The 21288-nt window shown below is 40.9% G+C and overlaps 1 protein-coding gene across 1 annotated transcript; it reads left to right on the forward strand.

The window, feature by feature from the left end:
* The first annotated feature begins 922 nt into the window (after window positions 1-922).
* Window positions 923-20939, forward strand: Tnfaip6 (TNF alpha induced protein 6). The gene is made up of 6 exons (XM_034495294.1): window positions 923-1245; window positions 6707-6844; window positions 9986-10147; window positions 15385-15613; window positions 16703-16743; window positions 20248-20939. The coding sequence occupies exons 1-6, from the start codon at window positions 1152-1154 to the stop codon at window positions 20409-20411; spliced, it is 828 nt and encodes a 275-aa protein (XP_034351185.1). The 5' UTR covers window positions 923-1151; the 3' UTR covers window positions 20412-20939.
* Window positions 20940-21288: the final 349 nt, after the last annotated feature.

Raw genomic sequence — 21288 nt, forward strand, 5'->3', positions numbered from 1 at the left:
TCCTTTTCTTATTTTGAGACAGAGTCTCACTAAGTTGCTCAGAGCAACAGCCACAACAGGCTGTAAGCATTGAACAGGCTGAGTGGGTGGGCACGTAAGCATCTCTGTAGGTCAGGTATGCTGCAATGACAGTCCTGTACCATTGGGCCCAGCTGGTCTGTATCAGAAAAGCCTCTTGCTATATAATAATCTTAAGGTTTAGGGTTCCTAGAGTCAGGCTTAGATAGTTACCCATTGACTGACTTTCTAGGCAGTTCAGGATGCCATGTCTACCCCGCCCCCAGGCCCCAGGACCAGAAATATGACCCAGGTCCTAGCCTTCTGATCAGTAGTGAAGAGCTCCAGGCTTTTGTCATGCAGGCTGTGACTGTAAGGGAGGGACCTAGCTCCCTAGTCCTTCAAGCTTGCTAGTATCTAACTACCTAAAATAATCCTTGTGTTACACAGCACAAATGTCCTAAGATTTGGAAAATTCCTTCTTTTTCTCAAAACTGATGAGAGAGAGAGAGAGAGAGAGAGAGAGAGAGGGAGGGAGGGAGGGAGGGAGGGAGGGAGGGAGGGAGAGAGAGAGAGAGAGAGAGAGAGAGAGAGAGAGAGAGAGGTGTTCTGTTGCTGGGTTTGCCAAGCTACATACACCTTTTAAATCTTCACGGACTTATTTGGCAATACGTAGCAAAAACTAAAGCAATACTATAACAATCAAGATTAGGGTTAAATCACAGACCCCCAAATTAACAATTCCAACAGAACCTTCAGGATTTCTCAGAGAATCCTGCTGGAGTTCAGCTTTCTTTAATCACTCCTGAATCTGCACCAAACGACACAAACTTTCTAACTGAAAAGTGTTGGTGACTGACAGAAATAAACGAACTTGTTTCTGAGAAAGAGACTTTTAAACGTGGATGCTCATCCTGCGCCCTCCGTCTGTCCTGGTTGCCAATGCAAATGAGTCAGAGGGCTTGCTTCAGACACTGAACTAATTGTGTAACTCCACAACGGAAAGTGCCATTGGAGAACACATGCTGACCTCACAGCCGAAAAAAACTATTTAAAAGATGTGGAAACCAGATGTTTCAGCCGCATTCCAGCCGCTGCTCTGAGAATTTCTTGTGGGCAGCCCCGACATTGTAACCGGCTCTGCAACCGAAGACATGGTCGTCTTCATTTGCTTATGCGTCTTGCTGTGGGAAGAGGCTCACGGATGGGGATTCAAGAACGGAATCTTCCATAACTCCATATGGCTTGGTAAGAAACTCCACTCGCGAGCTTCCATGTTGGGAATATCGATCCATTGACATCATATAGGACTAAATCGAAGGAGAAAAAAAATTCTAGCATGTTCAAAACTGGTGTTTTCACAAAAAAAAAAAATGCTTTAGAGAGAGAGAAAGACAGTGACTGGCATACCATTAAACAAAGAAAGTTTTCTTTTAAATTTTTAAGGCTATCCTTTTACACAATGTAGTATTCAACCAAAAACCACAGGTTAATATTATGCTAACATTGTAAAACTATATTTCAAGATTTCAAAGCAGACAGGGTCTCTGACTGGTAGGTATTTCTTTATGGAACTATAATGTTTTGTTTTGTTTTGTTTTGTTTTGTTTTGTTTTTCCACAGCATTGGCAGTAAGGTTTCAGGTGAGATGGAGCATGCAGAGGTTCTGCAGGGCGCAAAACTCTGTGTACTCTGAGCTACAGGGTACAGCTTGACTTTCCTAACTGCCTTTCAACTGTTCTAAAGCTGGAGGGTAGTACAGGAAAAAAGATGAAAACACTTTGTCCTTTTTAGTGCGTCCATCAGGTTTGGTTCTTTTTGTCATGGAAGTACTTTCCTAGACCTTTGGTTAGTTTAAGTTTTTGTTAAGTTTAAGGAATGACTTGGACTAAAGGCTGAAGATGAACAGAGTACCAGTAAATGAATATTAACACAGAAAACTCCAAACTCCCATTACAGCGCTCAGAACAACACTAGAATCCTTATGAGTCGAGTTGGATGCTACGTTTTGTTCATTGTTGTATTTAGTAGAGAATTTTTTTTTTTTTTTTTGATTGCTTGTTGAGGGGGGAATCATGATTGCTTGTGGGGGGGGATCATTTTATTCTTGTACAGAATAAAAACAAATAAAGACAAAGTAAAATTAACCTAGATCTTGGTTTTATGCTTGCTAGGCACCACAGGGCTGTAGACTATTTTTCCCCTCTCAGCAGTGTTCTCTGTGGTAGAAACTGCAGCCATGAGGATTTCATTAGCAAGCTGGATTTGAAATGCACAGCCTTGCTGCCTCTTCCAGCTTGAGCCGAAACTAGCTGCGGTGTGACCCATTTGGTCAGGATGGGCTCTGAAATTTGGTAGACATGTGCACACAATTCAACTGAGGTACTACGTGCACATTTGTCAGAAACGGGGAGACACCATAGAGCTAGTAGGAATTAAAGCCATATGGGGATACTTTGAAAGGCTATTGGATTCTCCTGGGATGGGGAGATTTGAAGTCATTGTTTTTGTAATGAATGTATACACTACAAAAAATGTAAACTTGAGTAAAAAGCAGTTGTGCCCGAAGGCGGAGGGAAGCGAGCCCAGCCTTTGTGAAGAGCACACTGCAGAGGCTTGAGACCCTGTCAAATGCCTCTTCAATCTGGGACAAATTACTGACCAGTCAGCCCAGCACAAATTGGTTACAATTGGTTGGGTCAATATAATATTAGAAACTGTTTAGGGAGAAAAGAAAGTTGGATTCAAAGGGAAGGATCTGGTAGCAGCTGTGAAGAACAGGATGTTTGAACTCTGTGACTTCTCATTTCTTTAACGGCAACTTAACAAGAAAGGAACAGACAGATAAGAAATCAATGTGTGGATCGGGAACATTGAAGACAGAGATCAATTATTTTCAGTCTTCCTCTTGAATCTGCAAAGGACAGGAAAGCTGCATACTATAAGATCCTAATAGGGGGCTACTCTTATCATTATTCCCATTTGCTAGATGAAGAAACTGAGGCTCAAGTAGTGATGTCTACAAGGTTACTTAGCTTGGATGCCAATGGATGCCAACTCTTCTTCAAGCTGTTTTCCTTAATATTTTACTCTACACATGAAATATATTTCTGGGAAACATATATTTCCCAGAAGAACCAGAACATGGCAGAGCCGTCTACTGTTGTCACTTGCCAAAAAAAAAAAACCCACACTTTTTTTTTCAATTTTATAAATTAAATGGAAGATAGAAAATGAATAAAATATTGTTTACTTAGACACATGTATCTTTTAAAAGTTAGAGTTTCATTGTACTAAGTTTTGTCTTAATAGCTGAAAATCCTAAATCCATAAATATTTTAAATAACAAATAATACTTTAAAATAATAATAGTTCTGATTTTGTACTCCTGATACTTGGGAGGCCAAGGGAGAAATGTTGGGAGTTCCAGGATAGCCTGAAATACATGGCAAAAACTTGCCTCAAAATAAATTAATAATTAAAGCTAACAAATACATAAAATGCTTTGTTTATAATTGTCTGAGCAGGACCAAGTGTGAGGGTGCACGCCTTTAATGCCAGTACTTAAGAAGCAGGTGGATCTTTGTGAGTTTGAGGCTAACATGGCCTACATCATGAGTTCCAGGCCAACCAGAGCTAGAAAATGACATTGTCTCAAAAACCAAACAAACAAAACAATTTCATGTAGACTTGTTCTTGAGCAAGAAGTTCTGTAGTCACCAAGATTCAAGAGGCTGAAGGAGGACAATAGAGAGTCCATGGTAAGCGAAGTCGACATAGTGAGACTTTGTCATAAATTATTCCGTTAACTGCATTAATTAGATAGTCAAATATGTGCATCGAGAGTTCTGTATGTTTGCTCTTTTGGTGAGCTAGAATAGGAACATTTAACAAACTGGAATTATGGCACATGAAGTTTGTTGTTTCTGTTAGTATCTTATTACCCAGACACATGCCATCAATTTCCGATAGTTTTGCTTGTCTGCTTGTTTTTAATTACTGGTAAGACAGTTTGAAATTATGTTCTAAAATTGCTTGTTAACCTCTCCCCAGAAATATATTTTAAGTGTAGAGTAAAATATTAGGGAAGACAGCTTGAAGAAGAGTTGGCATCCATTAAAATAATTAGTTCAGTTTTTTGCATAAAATTTTTTACTCTAAATTCTTGAAATACAGATAGATTTCAACTTTTTAATTAACAACAATATTTATATTAAATAATTAAATTAAGCATGCATCCTTCTTCCCTACCAAAAGGCATAGTGTCTCAGATAAAAATACTTAGTTCAGTGTGGTGGCACACTTTTTTTTTTTTTTTGGAGACAGGGTTTCTCTGTATAGCTTTGACTGTCCTGGAACTCACTCTGGAGACCAGGCTGGCCTCAAACTCAGAAATCCACCTGCCTCCCAAGTGCTGGGATTAAAGGTGTGAGCCACCACTGCCCAGCTTACACATCTTTTAATTTTCTGTGCATTGGTGTTTTGCCTGCACAGGGTGTTGGATCCTCTGGCACTGGAGTTACAGACAATTGTGAACTGACATGTAGGTGCTGGGAATCTAATTATCATTCTCTGAAAGAGCAGCCAGTGTTCTTAACTGCTAATCTATCTCTCCAACCCCAGTGGCACATATTTTAATATTCCTACTTAAATGGCTGACAGAAGAATCACAAGTTCTAGGCCAGCCTGGGCTACATACCAAGACCCTAGGTAAAAAAACAAACAAACAAACAAACAAAACAAAAACACCCAACAGGGCTGGAGAGATGGCTTGTGGTTAGAGAGCACTGGTTTATCTTTCAGAGGATGGGGATTCCATTCCCAACGCCCTCCTTGTAGCTCTCAATCACCTGTAACTCCAGTCCCAGCAGAATCAATACCCTCTTCTGGACTTCCCAGGCACTAGACACACGTGTGGTGCACAGACATACATGCAGGGGAAAAAAGCAACACCTATACACATAAATTTCAAGATTAATTAAAAAAAAAAAAAAGATAGTATACTTTAGTTGCCCACTCATGCATGTCTAAATTCTTTGAGGGGACAGCAGGGTCTGATCCACAATACCTAGGAAATGCCATCAGGCTGCATGCTTAAATGAATAAGGAAACTAACGGCTGTGTTGAAGCTTTGCCTCATGAAAGACACCTGGACAACAAGTCATTTACAAGACGGAAATGATCTCCATTAATGATAATCTGGTGTTGCTAGCATTTTCTTGTCCATAAACATGAAATGTAAGCTCAGTTGGTAGAGTGCTTTTCTGGCATGCAAAAATTTCTGCTTGGGTTCCCCAGTACAAAAAAAAAAAAAAAAAAAAAAAAAAAAAAAAACAAGTGTTATGCCTGTAATCCCAGCACTCAGGAGGTAAAGGCAAACAGATTTCAAGGATTTCCTCAGCTTCAAAGCTACTTAGAGGCCAGTCTGGCACATGAGACCTTGCATTAAAGTAAATGAATAAAAATACCAAATTGACCATTGTCTTCTCTCAGCAATGGACTCTTACCATTTAATTTACGAGAGCCGGATCCTTGGAGTCTAGAAAAGCCTGACACGCAGCCAGCGTCATTTCCCATCAAACTGTGGCGGAGTCAGCTTTAGTTTGAGGAAAAGAGGGAAAAAAATGAGTTGAATCGGGACATGTTTCTGGATTTGTGTCTTATGTGCTGAGGCACTCGAGAGTTCACTGGGAACATCTCCACGGAGGCCAACTGGACAGATCAGTATACAAAAGCTTCATAGTAATCTGGACAACTGGGTGGTTCTATTAGCACTATTGGAGATAAACTTGTGACCATCGTCCGGGGAATCTCTTCACATTGTTTCTATGGAGACATCACTGCAGTCCCCAAACAATTCACTGAAACAGTGACCCACTGGAAGACAGGGTGTGTTCGACTTGCCATCGCCTAGACTGTGCTGGGAACAGCACATGAACAAACAAGTCAGGGAAAGAGGCTGGAGGTGTGTCAGATTTTTCTCAGTCATGTTCAACTCTTCTTCAGTGGTCTACTTGCTTCCTGACGATTCCGTCAGATTTCCCCCACTATGTTTAAGTTCTTTACTAAATTTTCAGCTGTATCATTTTAATCCTTCCCTTAAATAAGCATGTCCTCCGTCCTTGTGAGCTTCCGTTTTTACTGGTTTGTTTTGCCTTCTAAGCTCTGTTCATCTACTATGCACCTATCCATTTTTTAATGGCTTTTTTTTTTTTTTTTTTTTTTTTTTTTTTGAGACAGGGTTTCTCTGTGTACTTAACTGGAACTAGCTCTGCAGACCAGGCTAGTCTTAAACTCACAAAAATTCACCTACCTCTGCCTCCCTAGGCTGGGGTCAAAGGTATGTGCCACCATTGCCCAGCTTTTATAGCTCTTTTTAAAGCCAAAGGAATACCAAAACTGTATTACTTGTGGTTAGTCTAGAAATACAATACTATGTTGTATCAAAAACTTTCTTTCACGCTATCAGAAACTATTTAAACTCCAGTCTTTATGGGCCCTATATTCCCCCTAAAATTCTCTCTCATTCTTCCCCTTCTCCCCCCCCCCCCAAAGCTTTCTAACAATAAAGACTTAACTACCATGGCAGCTGACCTAGAAATTTCTTTGCCAAGAACATGTATCTGATGTAATCCTCCCACTGAGGCAACATTTCCTTTGTTCCACAAGAATGGATAATAGTGCACTGATGACGTTCTATAATTCACAGAACAAGCAGCAGGCGTATACCACAGAGAAGCTCGGGCTGGCAGATACAAGCTCACGTACGCAGAAGCCAAGGCCGTTTGTGAATATGAAGGTGGCCGTCTTGCAACCTACAAGCAGCTAGAAGCAGCCAGGAAAATTGGTAACTGATCAGATAATAGTTTTTCTTCTTATTCACTCTCGGGGGCTTGAGGGGAAATTTGCCTTTTCCATAATTCATTAAAAAATTTTTCTAAAGCCCTTTGGGACCGTTCTCTATGTTGAGAGATATCTGGGCTTCCCATACCTTCTGCCTAGAGTCAGAAGTTCCTGGTAACAGCATCTCATGAGGGTTGGACACCATGCAGCGATAATTAAGAAAATAGAAGTCATGGATGGAATACAGGGAGTTTGGGTGAGGCGCTGACACAAAATTACCCATCAGAAGGAGCTACGTTAGGAGAGAGAGCCTCCCAACACCATCATCAGGGACTGCAGGGAAACGTGATTGGGACTTGAAAATCGGGAGAACAAGAAGTAAAATGAAGCCTTTAAGCGAGAGAGAGAAAGAAAGACACGTGGGTCGAGCGATCGAGGAGACTTCCTTTAAAAACCTGTCTCTCTTGGCGTGTTAGTGTTGGTTTCCTCCACTATTAAACTATGCAATTTTACAAACGAATCCACTTAGTATTAGTGCAGGATCTCTGACCACCACAGCCAGCAGTGTAAAGATCCGAGGTAGGCAAGAAGGTAGTTGGGTTCAGCAGGACTCAGTAGTTGGTTTAGACTTTGGGAGTCTGACTCCAAGTAGTTTACTTTAGGCATATTTAAGTACATCACAGATGATGACAATGAACTCAGTCCTGTGTGCACAGTAAAACATGACTACATGGAAATTCTATGTAAAAATGCACATGATATCTTCCATAAAGATGAAAAGTTGACAAGATCACAAGAGGGTCTGTAGTCTCAGCCACACAGCTAGTGAAAAGGTCACCAGACTATTAACCATGTCTGTTCCCAGGCTTCTAGGCAGAAAATAGGCTTCCCATCCTTCCCTTTAAAGGGACAACCCTGTGTGTTTAACATTCCCGGTTCCCAGATGCTTGTCTGTGAGCACAAGGGCTTCTGAGCCTCCCACAGCAGTAGACAAGTTACAATTTAGGGAGCTTTTCTCTTAGTTTTTCTTTTTAGAGTCCCACTATATAACCCAGGCTGGCCTCAAACTTGTGATCTTTGTCAAGCCTCTGCTAACCTCACACTGGGACTATAGGTACACACCACCATGCATATGTACCACTGTGCCATAAGATTAAAAGCGGTGAGGTAGGAAAAGAAACTGGGATGATAATAATACCAAGATGCCTTCTGAAAACTCTAGCAATTAACCATTGCTCTTATTTGGGCTGGTTAGATTTTTTGTTTTTGTATATTTTGTTTGTTTGTTTGAAGACAGAATTCCACATAGCCCAAGTTGGTCTCAAATTCACTCAGTAACTGAGGCTGGGGTTGAGTTACCCCTTCCTCCTTAGCCTCCCAAATCGTGGGACTACAAATGTAGTCATACTATATAGCCCCAGCATGAAACTTGATTGTAGACCAGGCTAGCCTTGAACTCACAGTTATCTATCTCTGCCTCCCAAGTGCTGAGATTAAAGGCATGGAGCACCACGCCTGGCTTCTACTATTTGCTTCTTATAAGAAAGCTAGCGCTGGGCAGTGGTGGCACATGCCTTTAATCCCAGCACTTGGAAGGCAGAGGCAGGTGGATTTCTGAGTTCCAGGCCAGCCTGGTCTACAGAGTGAGTTCCAGGACAGCCAGGACTACACAGAGAAACCCTGTCTAAAAAAAAAAAAAAAAAAAAAAAAAAAAAAAAGAAAGAAAGAAAGAAAGAAAGAAAAAGAAAAAGCTAGCTACCTTCTCCCTTGTGATGCCAGATCAGAATTCCTTTCCTTACAGGCAAATACCTACACTCACTATTTTTATACTTTATTCAAGAGAAACATGCAGCAGTAAATTATTCCACAGCAACAGAAAGGGATGATTTCCAGGATCTCCACTGATAAGCAGAATCTAAGGATGTTCAAGTCCTACGGATCAAACCCAGGGCCACACCCTGCTGCACAAGCACAGGCATGCAGCTATCGACCTATATCCACAGATTCTTTGTGTTTCATTTGCTTGCTTCCTTGACTTTTATTTGTGTATTTTTGTTTTTGAGACAAAGTCTTGCCGGTCTCAAACTTGTGATTCTCCTGCCTCCTGAGTAAAGACATCATGGGCATGAATACCCCGCATATTTTAAATCAGAGGTTGTTTCTAATATCTACCATGATATGAGCACCATGCAAATATAGCACCGAGGAAATAATGACGAGAAAAATACCTGTACATGTTTAGATGTACTTTTTTCTTCTGGCAGAGATTGAATTGGGGTATCACGCATCTAAAGTCAATGCTCTGTTACTGAGATACAGCTCATCTCAGATGCAGTTCTGTAAGGAAGTAAGTTCCATTCCCAGTTGGTTGGATGCACAGAGGGATGACTGAGGGTTTTCACTTAAATGCATGCCCAGTTTCTCAGACAACTGCCCCCAGTGACCTGAAATCAATGGTTCTCATGCTTGCCATGGCTCTTAATTTTAATCTATCTGCATTTGGTTTTGTTTCCAAGTAGGGCCCCTAGCTAGTAAAAGTCAGAATTAAAATTTTATAGCCAGGCATGGTTATAAAACATGGCATAAAGCATGCCTGCAATCCTGCTAGCTTTTCTGAAGCGAAGGCAGGAGCGTTAGGAGGAGTTCAAGGTCAGCCTTAGCCAAGAGAGAGGTTGAGGCCAGCCTGGCTTATAGGAAATCATGTCTCAAGAAAAAATGGTGAGCCAGGCATAGCAGCTTTAATCTCAAGACACAGGAGGTAGAGGTAGGAGGATCTCTGTGAGTTCAAGGCCAGCCTGGTCTGCAAACCAAGTTCCAGGACAGCCAGGGATATGCAGAGAAACCCTGGTCTTGAAAACAAAACACAAGACAGAACAAAACAGAAACAAATGTTTTATTTGTATTCAGACTTTGGTTTAGTGTTTTGTTGATGGTGCTAGGGTAGTAACCTCAGGCTCAGGGGTTGGCTCTCACTATGTAGCCAAATCTGACCTTGAATTTAAAATCCTTCTGCCTCAGCTTCTGGAGGACTACAATTGCAGGCATTTTCCTATTTTTCAAGGGTTTGGTCCCTTGAGAAACTTACAGTAGGAAGTGGTAGTCTTTTCCTGCTAAATGAATCCCTAAACTTCTCTTCCTCTTTCAGGATTTCATGTCTGTGCTGCCGGATGGATGGCCAAGGGTAGAGTCGGATACCCCATTGTGAAGCCTGGACCCAACTGTGGATTTGGGAAAACCGGTATCATTGATTATGGGATCCGGCTCAACAGGAGTGAGCGGTGGGATGCCTATTGCTACAACCCACACGGTTTGTTCTTTAAAATGATAATTCTGTGCTTGCAAAAGTAGTTACATAAACAACAGCAGCAAAGCTGTTACCTACCAAGAGATTGCAAAAGAAAATAGTCTTTCCATCTAAAAATGAGTGAACATGGTGATGATAATATTATACCCACCATTTATGGGTCTTTTCTTATTGTTCAGAGACCTGAACTGTATTCCCTCCTTCATATTCTCACTAAAGAAGGAGAATTATTCTTTGTTCTTGAGGGGGAAAAGCAGACTCTTCTTTTCAGATATATTCTCCCAGACAACATGACAATGTTATTTATCACGTTACAGAGCCTTCCGGCATTTGCTAGCTCATTAATATGATGAAGTGTTGGATTTACCATACATGAAATTCCATATTATAGTTAGGAGAGTGATAGCCACAGTCTAGGCTCCTGTCGCAGTCTTGTTTAATAGTACTGACCATCAGAGCAGCCTTGCAGGTCCAGAAGCAACATATAGCACAATATTAAGTGAATTCCAAGTAGGAAGAATTTTGCTTAGAGCTGGACACTACATGTTATGAAATATAATGCAGTGAGTGGGTATCTTTGGCAGGCTCATGCCAAGGTGTACCCCTGAGAAATCACGCCATGGAACAGGTGTGGTGTAAAAGAGGTGTATTGGGAAAAGGTAGGGGAACAAGGACCTGGAGAAAGGATAAAGGCAGACAAGTGGACATGTAGACAGGCAGACAGACAGGGAACAGAGCCATGAGGCAGAGAAAGAGGTGTGCAGAGGTGTGTGTGTGTGTGTGTGCAGAGATGGAGGGAGGACACTGAAGAGAGAGAGAGAGAGAGAGAGAGAGAGAGAGAGAGAGAGAGAACTGCAGTAGGAGGTAACACCTTCCCACCCGCCCCCAGACCTGGTGGTGGAAGCAGGTCATTGGAGGCAGATCATGACATAAGCAGTTGCTAGGTCCCTGAGAGTAGGCCAATGGAGTTGCCTATACACGAACACTACACTCATTCAAAACAAAATGCAAGGCATTTATCACAGGACTATGACCAACAAATCATTTTGGTTCCTTGTTTTGTTTCATTTGGGTTTTGTTTTTGTTACTGCTGTTGCTGTTTGGGGGGTTTCATTTGTTTTGCTTTGTTTTGGTTTGGTTTGTCTCTGTGTTTTAGACAGGGTCTCATTGTTCATCCCTGGCTGGCCTGAAACTCACTATGTAGACCAGGCTGACCAAGAAATCACAGAATGCTGGGATTGAAGGTGTGTGGCACCATACCTGGCCTGCATCAATTTGCACACACCTCGACACTTTTAGTCCTATCCTATCCTATCCTACTGTCATTGTTAGTCATTGCCAAGAGTCTAGAGTGAAGTCAGGTTTGGTAGCAAATGTCTTTAATCTCATCCATTGGAAGACAGAAGCTGGCAGATCTCTGAGTCTGAGGTCAGTCTGGTCTAGATAGTGAGTTCCCCAACCATCCAAAGCTATATAGTGAGACCCTGCTTCAAAAAGAAACAACAAAGCCAAAGTATAGGGTAAATGAAGCAGTGTTAATGAACGGAATCCCCCAGAATCTATTGTCGTCTGATAAGGATGCCATCTTAATTCCTAAATCTTTATGAATTGATGCCTTTTCTCCTGGCAGCTAAGCATTTCTTATTCTGGGAATATGTGCACAGGATCCTGGGAGAGTTGCTTTTTCCAAGTTCTCAAGACACTCAGTTTCTTTAGACGTAGTATGTTAATTATATACGGTGGGGCTGGGCGGCAGTGGTGGCGCAGGCCTTTAATCCCAGCACTTGGGAGGCAGAGGCAGGCGGATTTCTGAGTTCGAGGCCAGCCTGGTCTACAGAATGAGTTCCAGGACAACTAGGGCTACACAGAGAAACCCTGTCTTGAAAACAACAACAACAACAAAAAAAAAAAAAAAACCAAAACAAAACAAAAAACCATTATATATGGTGGGGTCAGCTCGAGGGACAGACAGCTCCCTAAATTGCTATTAGGAAAACAGCTTGTCAAAATATATTGGGATGAAAAACTAATATGAGAAAAATTAAGCAGTCTTCATTAAAATCACCGTTAGAGCTGACGGAAATAAGCCAGAATAGGCTCCTTACAGAAGTAAGAAGTTTGCAGAAGTAGGGGGCTGAAACGTTGGCTCCGAGGTTAAGGGCACTTGCTGTTCTTGCAGAGGATCAATTCTAAGTCCCAGCACCCACATGGTGCTTCACAACCTTCCATAGCTCTAGTTCCAGGATCCCAAAGCCCATTTCTTACTTCTGAGAGCACCAGGCATCTTCATGAAAGTGTTCAAGAATATAGTTACTCATTCAGGTTAGGATGTGTGAAATGATGCAGACTAACTTCATGTATGAATGCTTTGGTTTTTAAAACAGAATTCCCCTGTGCAGAAAAAAAAAAAAAGCCCTATTCCCCCCTCCCTCCCTCCCTCCCTCCCTCCTTCCCCCTCGTTCTCCCTCTTCCTCTTCCTGTCCTTCTCCCTCCTGCCCTCCATCACTCACTCCCTTCCTCCTTCTCTTCCTCCTTCCTCCTCCCTCTCTCTCTAGGGTATAACTGTGCATTCCTGGTTATTTTGAACTCACTATATAGACCACCCTGGCTTCAAACTCACAGAGGTTTGCCTACCTCTGTTTCCAGAGTGCCTCACCATTGTCAATATGTATGAATGAATGTTCTCTTTACCAATTAGAGTAATAGCCAGGCCTGGTGCCACGGGCCTATAGTCCAGCACTTGGAAGATATAGATATGAAGATCAAGACCCAAGTTCTGTGTTGGCTATGTAGCAATTTCAAGGCTAGCTTGGGCTATATGAGACCTTGTCTTTAAAAAACATATAACAATATTAATAGCTACTTATTGAATGTATTCTTGCTTGACCTGGTGACACATGGCTGAATCCTAGCACTCCATGGACTGAGACAAGAAAATCGAGAATTTAAGGCTAACCTGAGCTACAAACACAATTTTCATTTTTTTAAAAAAGAGTATTTTTTTTAAAAAAAGTTTTCAAGTTGGAGAGATAATGCAGCCATTAATAGTGCTTACCTTGCAAGCATGAAGACCTGAATTCAAGATCCAGAGTGAACTTTCTGTTGTTGATGATTATATGTTTTGTTTTGTTTTGTTTTTTGAGACAGATTCTTTTGACACAGCCATGACTTACCTGTAGATTTCCTATGTAGACAGGCTAGCCTTGAACGCACAGAAATTTACCTCTTAGGTACTGAGATGAAAGTCCCAGAACTCATGCTAACAAACAAACAAATAACAGCCAGGCATGGACACACACACACACACACACACACACACACACACACACACACACGTAATCCCAGTGCTAGCAAGGCAAAGACAGCAGGACCCCTGGGGCTTGATGGCCATTTAGCCTAGCCTGCTTGTTGAGTTCTAGGGCAATGAGAGACCATGTCTCAAAAAAAGAAAGAAAAAAAAAGAAAGGAAGGAAGGAAGGAAGGAAGGAAGGAAGGAAGGAAAAGAAAAAAAAAAAAACCTCCTCAGAACAATACCCAAAAGTTGTTTTCTAGACACACCATACTCACAGTCAAAAGACACCCCAAAGTGATCACCTCCACCAAACAGGTTAAGTTTGGCCTTGGTTTGGTTTTGGTTCAACACAGGGCCTCACTATGTAGGAGTCTAGGAACTCACTCTGTAAACCAAGCTGGCCTCCAACTCACAGAGATCCACTAGCCTCTGCCTCCCACGTGCTGGGAATAAAGGTGTGTGGCACCGTGTCCAGCGATGGTTAGGTTTTTAGTTTCCACTTTCAACCACCTCTACACACTATACGCATGGGGAGTTTAAAATTACTAAGACTCCTCAATGGTTTTCTCTCTAAGTCATGTTGCAAACCACCATCCCTGACTTTCTTTGGGTTTAGTTTTTTTGTCTTTCTTTCTTTCTTTCTTTCTTTCTTTCTTTCTTTCTTTCTTTCTTTCTTTCTTATTTTCCTTTAGGAGGGGTTAGGGATCAAGACAAGGTTTCTCTGTATAGCCCTGGCTATCCTGGAACTTACTCTGTAGACCAGGCTGGCCTTGAACTCCCAGATCTGACAGCCTCTGCTTCCCTCAACTGCTTTAACTCATGGAGTCTAGTGTCCTAGAGAATGCAGATTTAGTGCTGGGGTATCTCTTAGTAGTTTGACCTGTGCTGAGTACATGTTAGACTTGGCTTGAAGCTCCAGCACCCAAAAGAGCAATGGCGACCAGCTGTGGTGTAGCACACGGGTAATCCCAGTACAGGAGGGAGCTGTAAGGTCACAAATTCAAGGCTGTGTTAATCTATCATGGCAAATTCCAGGCCAGCCTGGGGACCCTGTCGAAAAAGGAGAGAGAGATAAAGAGGACACAGGTTACAAATTACATTAATTAAAGTGACTTTTATAAAGATCTTGCAAACAGAATGCACTGGATCTGTTAGTCTAAGTCCCTGGAAAACAAGCCACAGCATGACAATTACACAATAAAATCCCCATCATCTTGATGAGACTGTTGATAAATTGAACGAGTATTTGGAGAAACACACCAAAGAATATGTAAAAGGCTTGTACATTTTATACCTTAAAAATAATCAGAGCAAGGAAAAATGAGAACAGAAATACAAACAGGTTGTTATTCTCGTTATTTTCACATTTTAAAATTCACACGGAAATCCTTGTTCATTTTAGGAAACTTAGGAGCCTGGGATGGCACAGTGACTAAAGGACCTTGTCACTAAGCCTGATGGCCTGAGTTCCATCCCTGTGACTCACACTCACATGGTAGAAGGAGAGAACTGATTCCCTAAGGTGGTGCACACACACACACACACACACTCACATACACACACACACACACACACACACAGAGAGAGAGAGAGAGAGAGAGAGAGAGAGAGAGAGAGAGAGAGAGAATAAATTTTTAAGTTTAAAGAAAATTTAGGGGCTGGAGAGATGGCTCAGTGGTTAAGAACACTGATTCTCTTCCAGAGGTCCTGAGATCAATTCCCAGCAACTACATGGTGGCTCACAACCATCTCTAATGGGATCCGATGCCCTCTTCTGGTGTCTCTAAAAAGAGCAATAGTATACTCATATACATGAAACAAATAAATCTTTTAAAAAAATATTTAAAAAATGAAAATTTAGAAATTATTATCAGCTCTAAGCTTATATATTACGGATCATATAAAAATAATATATAAGGTCTAAGTGAACTTTCTTTTCCCATTTCAGCAAAGGAGTGTGGTGGTGTCTTTACAGATCCGAAGCGAGTTTTTAAGTCCCCAGGCTTCCCAAATGAGTACGATGACAACCAGGTCTGCTACTGGCACATTCGGCTCAAGTACGGCCAGCGAATTCACCTGAGCTTTTTGGACTTTGACCTCGAACATGATCCAGGCTGCTTGGCTGACTATGTAGAGATATATGACAGTTATGATGACGTCCATGGTTTTGTAGGAAGGTAGGTGCTGTTTCCTCATGCAGCGTGGTCAGAAAACTTCTGGTATTTATCTGACACTCTTTTGCTTTCTCTCCAGTGTTCCTGTGAGAGTTGTTTACTATCAGTATTTCTACTCACTCCGGCAGAAAGTAATGCTTTTTCCTTCTCCTCCTTCTCCTCTTCTTGCTTCTCCACCTCCCTCTCCTCCTCTCCTTTCTCCTCTTCTTCCTTCCCAACCTTGCTCTCCTCTTCTTTGTCTCAGACCTAGGATTGCAGGCTGGCCCTAAGCTCATTATGTAGTTCAGGCAGGCCTTGAACTCCTGATCTTACTGCCTCTCCACTTCCAAAGTGCCGCGTATACGGGCATACTTTATCACACCGGGCTTTCGTAGAATGTGCCAAGAAAAGATCTTTTCTTAGCAGGCTGTACCTGTACTAATTATAAAAGCACTGACAGCTGCCTTTGATTGTTATAAAACCTCATTGTCTAGTTATTCAAATCCTCACATGACTAAAGATGCAAAGACTCAGGGAATGAAATTTCTGTTAAAATGTTCAAGTCAATCTCTCCCTCCCTCGCTCTCATTTTCATTTCAGGGTAAATCTTCTGCAGCCCAAGCCAGCCTCAAACCCACTATGTAACTGAGAATGATTTTGAACCTGATTCTTCACCCCCAACTCCATGTTAATAAGAAATTAAAGATAGCCAGGCAGTGGTAGTACACACCTTTAATTCTAGCACTCGGGAGGCAGGTGGAGCTCTGAGTTCGAAGCCAGTCTGATCTACAGAGTGAGTTCCAGGACAGCCAGGGTACACAGAGTAACCCTGTCTCAAAGAATCCAAAATTTAAAGAAATAAATATTAAATTAAATGAAAATGATTCATTGGGAGGCAGAGACAAGCAGTTCTCTGGTCTACATTGTAAATGGTTTCCAGGTCAGTCAGGGCTGCATGAGTGAGACCCCATCTGAAAAATAAGTTTCTTGTAATCAGAGAAAAATGAGCCATTATTTGTGGGGAGTAAAGTGTTTTGTTATAAACATGGGTCAAATCAATAGCTGTGTGTTTCTCGTGTGTGTGACCTCTCTTTTCTCAAACTTCCCCTTCAGATACTGCGGGGATGAACTTCCAGAAGACATCATTAGCACAGGTAATACCCGAGTCACTGCAAACTTTCCACGTGCTTTTCCACAGTGCCCTCAACATTATTACCATTCGCCCTTTACAGTTGAGAGAACTGAAACCCAGACAGTCCGTTAGCTTGCAGTAAAGCCAGTTTTTATATTTAAGAGTTTTAGCCAACTCTGTGATCAAAATGATGTGTGCAGCTCTTGTTGACAGGCAGCAGCTTAAATCCACAAGTCCCTAAGAACTGTTGTTGGCCCAAGCCTGAGAGTGGTAATAAATGTGTAAGGGCTGGCAATGCACTCAGTAGCAGAGTCCTTGCTTTACACATGCAATGGCCTTAGGTTTGATTCTCAACACAGAAGAGATGGTGATGGTGATGATGATGATGATGATGATGATGATGACTGAAAATACTGGTCCATAAAAGACTGAAATGAATTATCAAGTAAACACAGCACCCATTGTAGTAAACAAATGCATTGTTAGTATCACATTTCTTTCTCAGTACAACATTCCTTACAGTTCTAGAGATTCTTTCAGCAGCCGTTGCATAAGAAAAGAGAAGTTAAGCCAGGCAGTTATGCCTTTGATTTCAGCTCTCAGGAGACAGATCAGGCCAGCCTGGTCTACAGATCCAAATTGCAGAATAGCCAGGGCTACACAGAGAAACCCTATCTCAAAGATAAAACAAAACCCCCAAACAAAAACAACAACAACAACAAAACAGAAAAAGGAAGTGCTGAACTAAATCGTGATAAAAAAAGGTTTCTTGTTTGGCCAGTGTAGGATTCTTTTTGTATGCTAATTTATGTGGTAAATCTCAAAAATCTCAAAAGGCTAGAGATATAATAGCAATGCTTGCTAAATCTCTCTCTCTCTCTCTCTCTCTCTCTCTCTCTCTCTCTCTCTCTCTCACACACACCCCAAAGTTATTTCCTACACTATGTTCTAGGAAATAATGCCCACAAAACATGCCCTCTAGTTAATCACAACAGGCAATGCTACTCTATAAGTTATCTTAACTGCTTTTAAATTTCTTTTTATTTTTAGTTAAAACCGCCATTTTTTTCCAGAAATCTTTGTTTTCTTTCTCTTTCCAGTACCAGCACTTGGCATTCTGTTAGCTTCAGTTTTCTCTCCAAGTCATAAAATTATCACAGTGCTTCCCACCTAAGAACAGCACGGCTCAGAGCCCAGCCAAGTCCTTCTCAGTGCCTGCCACACCCACTTGCTGCTGCTCAGTTCCGAGGTGTCGTTTTTTTACAAGCTGTGAAGCTCTCTAGTCTGTCCTTGAGTAATTACTGTTGAAAGCTTATTAATTTGTTATTGCTACAATCCAAGAAAACCCACTATAAATAAACTTCTTATCACTCTTTTCTCAAGGACACTCTAGGTTTAACGGAATATCTGAATGAGATTGACTTTAGGGCTTTACTAGAAGGTGGGGCCTGAAGATTTTCCTTCAAAACCCAACAGAAGAGCTGGTGTGGAAGCAGAGGCAGGAGGAGCACTCGGGAATTTAAGGCTAGCCTAGGCTACATACAGTCTCAGGACTACCACCTACAAATTGTGAATTAGGGTCCCAACAAAGATTGGATTTTAATTTTATGTAGCTGAAAAAAAAAAAAACTAGTCTCAAACCAAAGTCCTGATCCTCCAGTCTTTGTCTGAATGGTTCAAGCCATGCCTAGCTAACCAGGGTTTCTTTTACAGTACAAATACAAAAAAAAAAAAAAAAAAAGTATCAGGTAAATCTTCCAGTGTCAGAAAAATACAGTGTGACAAATGGAACCGGAAGTCTGCAGCCAGGCTGTCTAAGCTCGAGCTAGCCTCAGCCAGATGACACTAGCTCCATGGCATTGGCAAAGATCACCTAGTCTCTTGACTCAGGTCATGTAATGCCATGAGATATAGAGATAGAGATAGAGATAGAGATAGAGATAGAGATAGAGATATATACACACACACACACATATATATATACACATATATACATATATATGTATATATACACACACATATATATACATATATATATACATATATATGTGTGTGTATATACATATGTATATACATACATATATATATGTATATGTGTGTGTGTGTATATATACATATATATATATATATATATATATATATATCTTTTTATTTAATTATGGATTGAGGATCTAAGTTAAGAAAGGCTTGCAGGGCTACCAAGATGGCTCAGAGGTTGAGCACTTGTTGCTCTTTCAGGGTCCCGGCTTCAGTTCCCATCAGTCACACTGTGGCTTACAAACATTCCTAAGTCTAGTTCCAGAGGCTCTGATGCCCTCTTCTGACTTTGGAGGGTACCAGACTTTTATATGCTGCACACATACACATACATGCAAAGAAAACACTCATGCACGTAAAATAATGGAAGTAAATATAAAAATAGAATAACAAGTTTTACAAGATGCCTCTGCAGGTAAAAGTGGAAAGGAAGATTCACCTCCACCAAGTTGTCCTCTGACCTCACATGCACACCACGGCAGCTCTCACATGCACAAGTGTCCACAACACATCCATACACACAATAATAATGGTTTATTAAATCTTTCCCCCTGAAATATTCCTATATGGTATTTTGGCACTTTCTGGCCAACATGTTAAGGAACATTTTAAGTCCATAATAGGAAGTAGGCCTCTAGGTTTATTTCTTGGCTTTCTTTATCTTTTGTTTTTTTTATTAATTTATTGATTAATTTATTTTATTGTTATTATTTATTATTTTGTGATAGACACACTTTCACTCTGTAGCCCTAGCTGGCCAGAAAATCACTATATAGACCAGGTTAGCCTTCAACTCGCAGACTGGTAGAGGCTACCATACATGGCCCTAAGTTTGCTTCTTTTTTTTGTTTGTTTTTTTTTGGTTTTGTTTGTTTTTTTGTTTTGTTTTTCGAGACAGGGTTTCTCTGTGTAGCCCTGACTGTCCTGGAACTCACTCTGTAGACCAGGCTGGCCTCGAACTCAGAAATCCACCTGCCTCTGCCTCCCAAGTGCTGGGATTAAAGGCGTGCGCCACCACTGCCCGGCTTTAAGTTTGCTTCTTAACAATGAAAAATTTGCTGCTCCCCATCAGTTAGAAACTAGCCCATCCACATCTCAAGTTCTTATAGCTCTGTGGATCAGTCCATAAGAATAATTGTTTTTTGTTGTTTTGTGACGCTATGGATCAAATCCATAATCTCAACGAGCTGGGCAATCACCCTATCTTAAAATTGTATTTATTTTATTTCATTTTGGAGGGGCAGAAAAGTGCAGGAGCACTGAGCCCTGGAGAATCTTCTAAAACAGAAAAGAACTTCTCCCACATGAGATGAGAGGCCCAGAGTTAAATATAAAACTCCCTCACTGGCAACTACGGACACATTTGTGTCTGTACTCCGAGATCTCGTTCACATCCTTATCTGTTCTTCTGTGAGATGAGAAGTTACTGAATTGTCAGCCAAATCAGTCTGGAGTAAACTCCTGTCCTTTTGTGTGCCTCCCCACGCAGGAAACGTCATGACCTTGAAGTTTCTGAGTGATGCATCCATCACAGCCGGAGGCTTCCAGATTAAATACGTCACAGTGGACCCTGCATCTAAATCCAGTCAAGCCAAAAACACAAGTACTACTGCGAATAAAAAGTTCTTACCTGGAAGGTTTAGCCACCTATAATTTTTTTTAAAAGATGTTCAAAACATCCAGTACAATATTTATATTTGTAGCCCTTGGACCTCATTTGTTCTCACTTTTGTATTTTTGTTATTAACATGTATTTATTTTTTTTCCAAATGTGAAAGCAATATGTAATTATGGGGAAAATTGAAAAAATACAGAGAACTTCAAACGAGTTTTTTTTTTAAATAAAACCTCATAATTCTACTACACAGAAATAACTAATGTTAAGATTTTTAATGTTTGTCTTTCATTCATTTTTCTACGTGTAGTATATGTATATATGTAACTCTACGATTTGCATTTGAATTTTGACATTTTGCCTTATGTATAGTTTTATAACCTGATATTTTTAATGTTAACATTTTATAGCTCAAGCAATTTCCAAGATCACTGAGTTTTCTACAAAATGGGACTTTTGAGTAGCTGTAAATATGATTGTTCCCTGCTTTATTTAAGCTAAATGTATACTAGGCTTTAACGTTGTTTTCATAAATTTTGCTGTAATAAATACCTCTTGGACATAAATATTTTGTAGTTCTTTCATTTTAGAGGGACATAAGCCTAGATATGGAAATACAAATCAGAGACTAATTAAAATAGAATCAGTCAATCTTTTTTTCTTTTTTTCTTTCTTTCATTCGTTTTCCAAGACAGAGTTTCTCTAACAGTCCTGGCTGTCCTAGAACTCACTTTGTAGACCAGACTGTTCTTGAATTCACAGAGATTTTACCTGCCTCTCTCTGCCTCCCATGTGCTGGTGTACACCACCACTGCTTGGTGAATCCTTTTTATTGTTTTGGTGTTTTGTTTTGTTTTTGAGACAGGGTTTCTCTGTGTAGCCCTGGCTGTCCTGGAACTCACTCTGTAGACCAGG

The sequence above is a fragment of the Arvicanthis niloticus genome, chromosome 2 (genome assembly GCF_011762505.2).
Source record: "Arvicanthis niloticus isolate mArvNil1 chromosome 2, mArvNil1.pat.X, whole genome shotgun sequence".
Lineage (NCBI taxonomy): Eukaryota > Metazoa > Chordata > Mammalia > Rodentia > Muridae > Arvicanthis > Arvicanthis niloticus.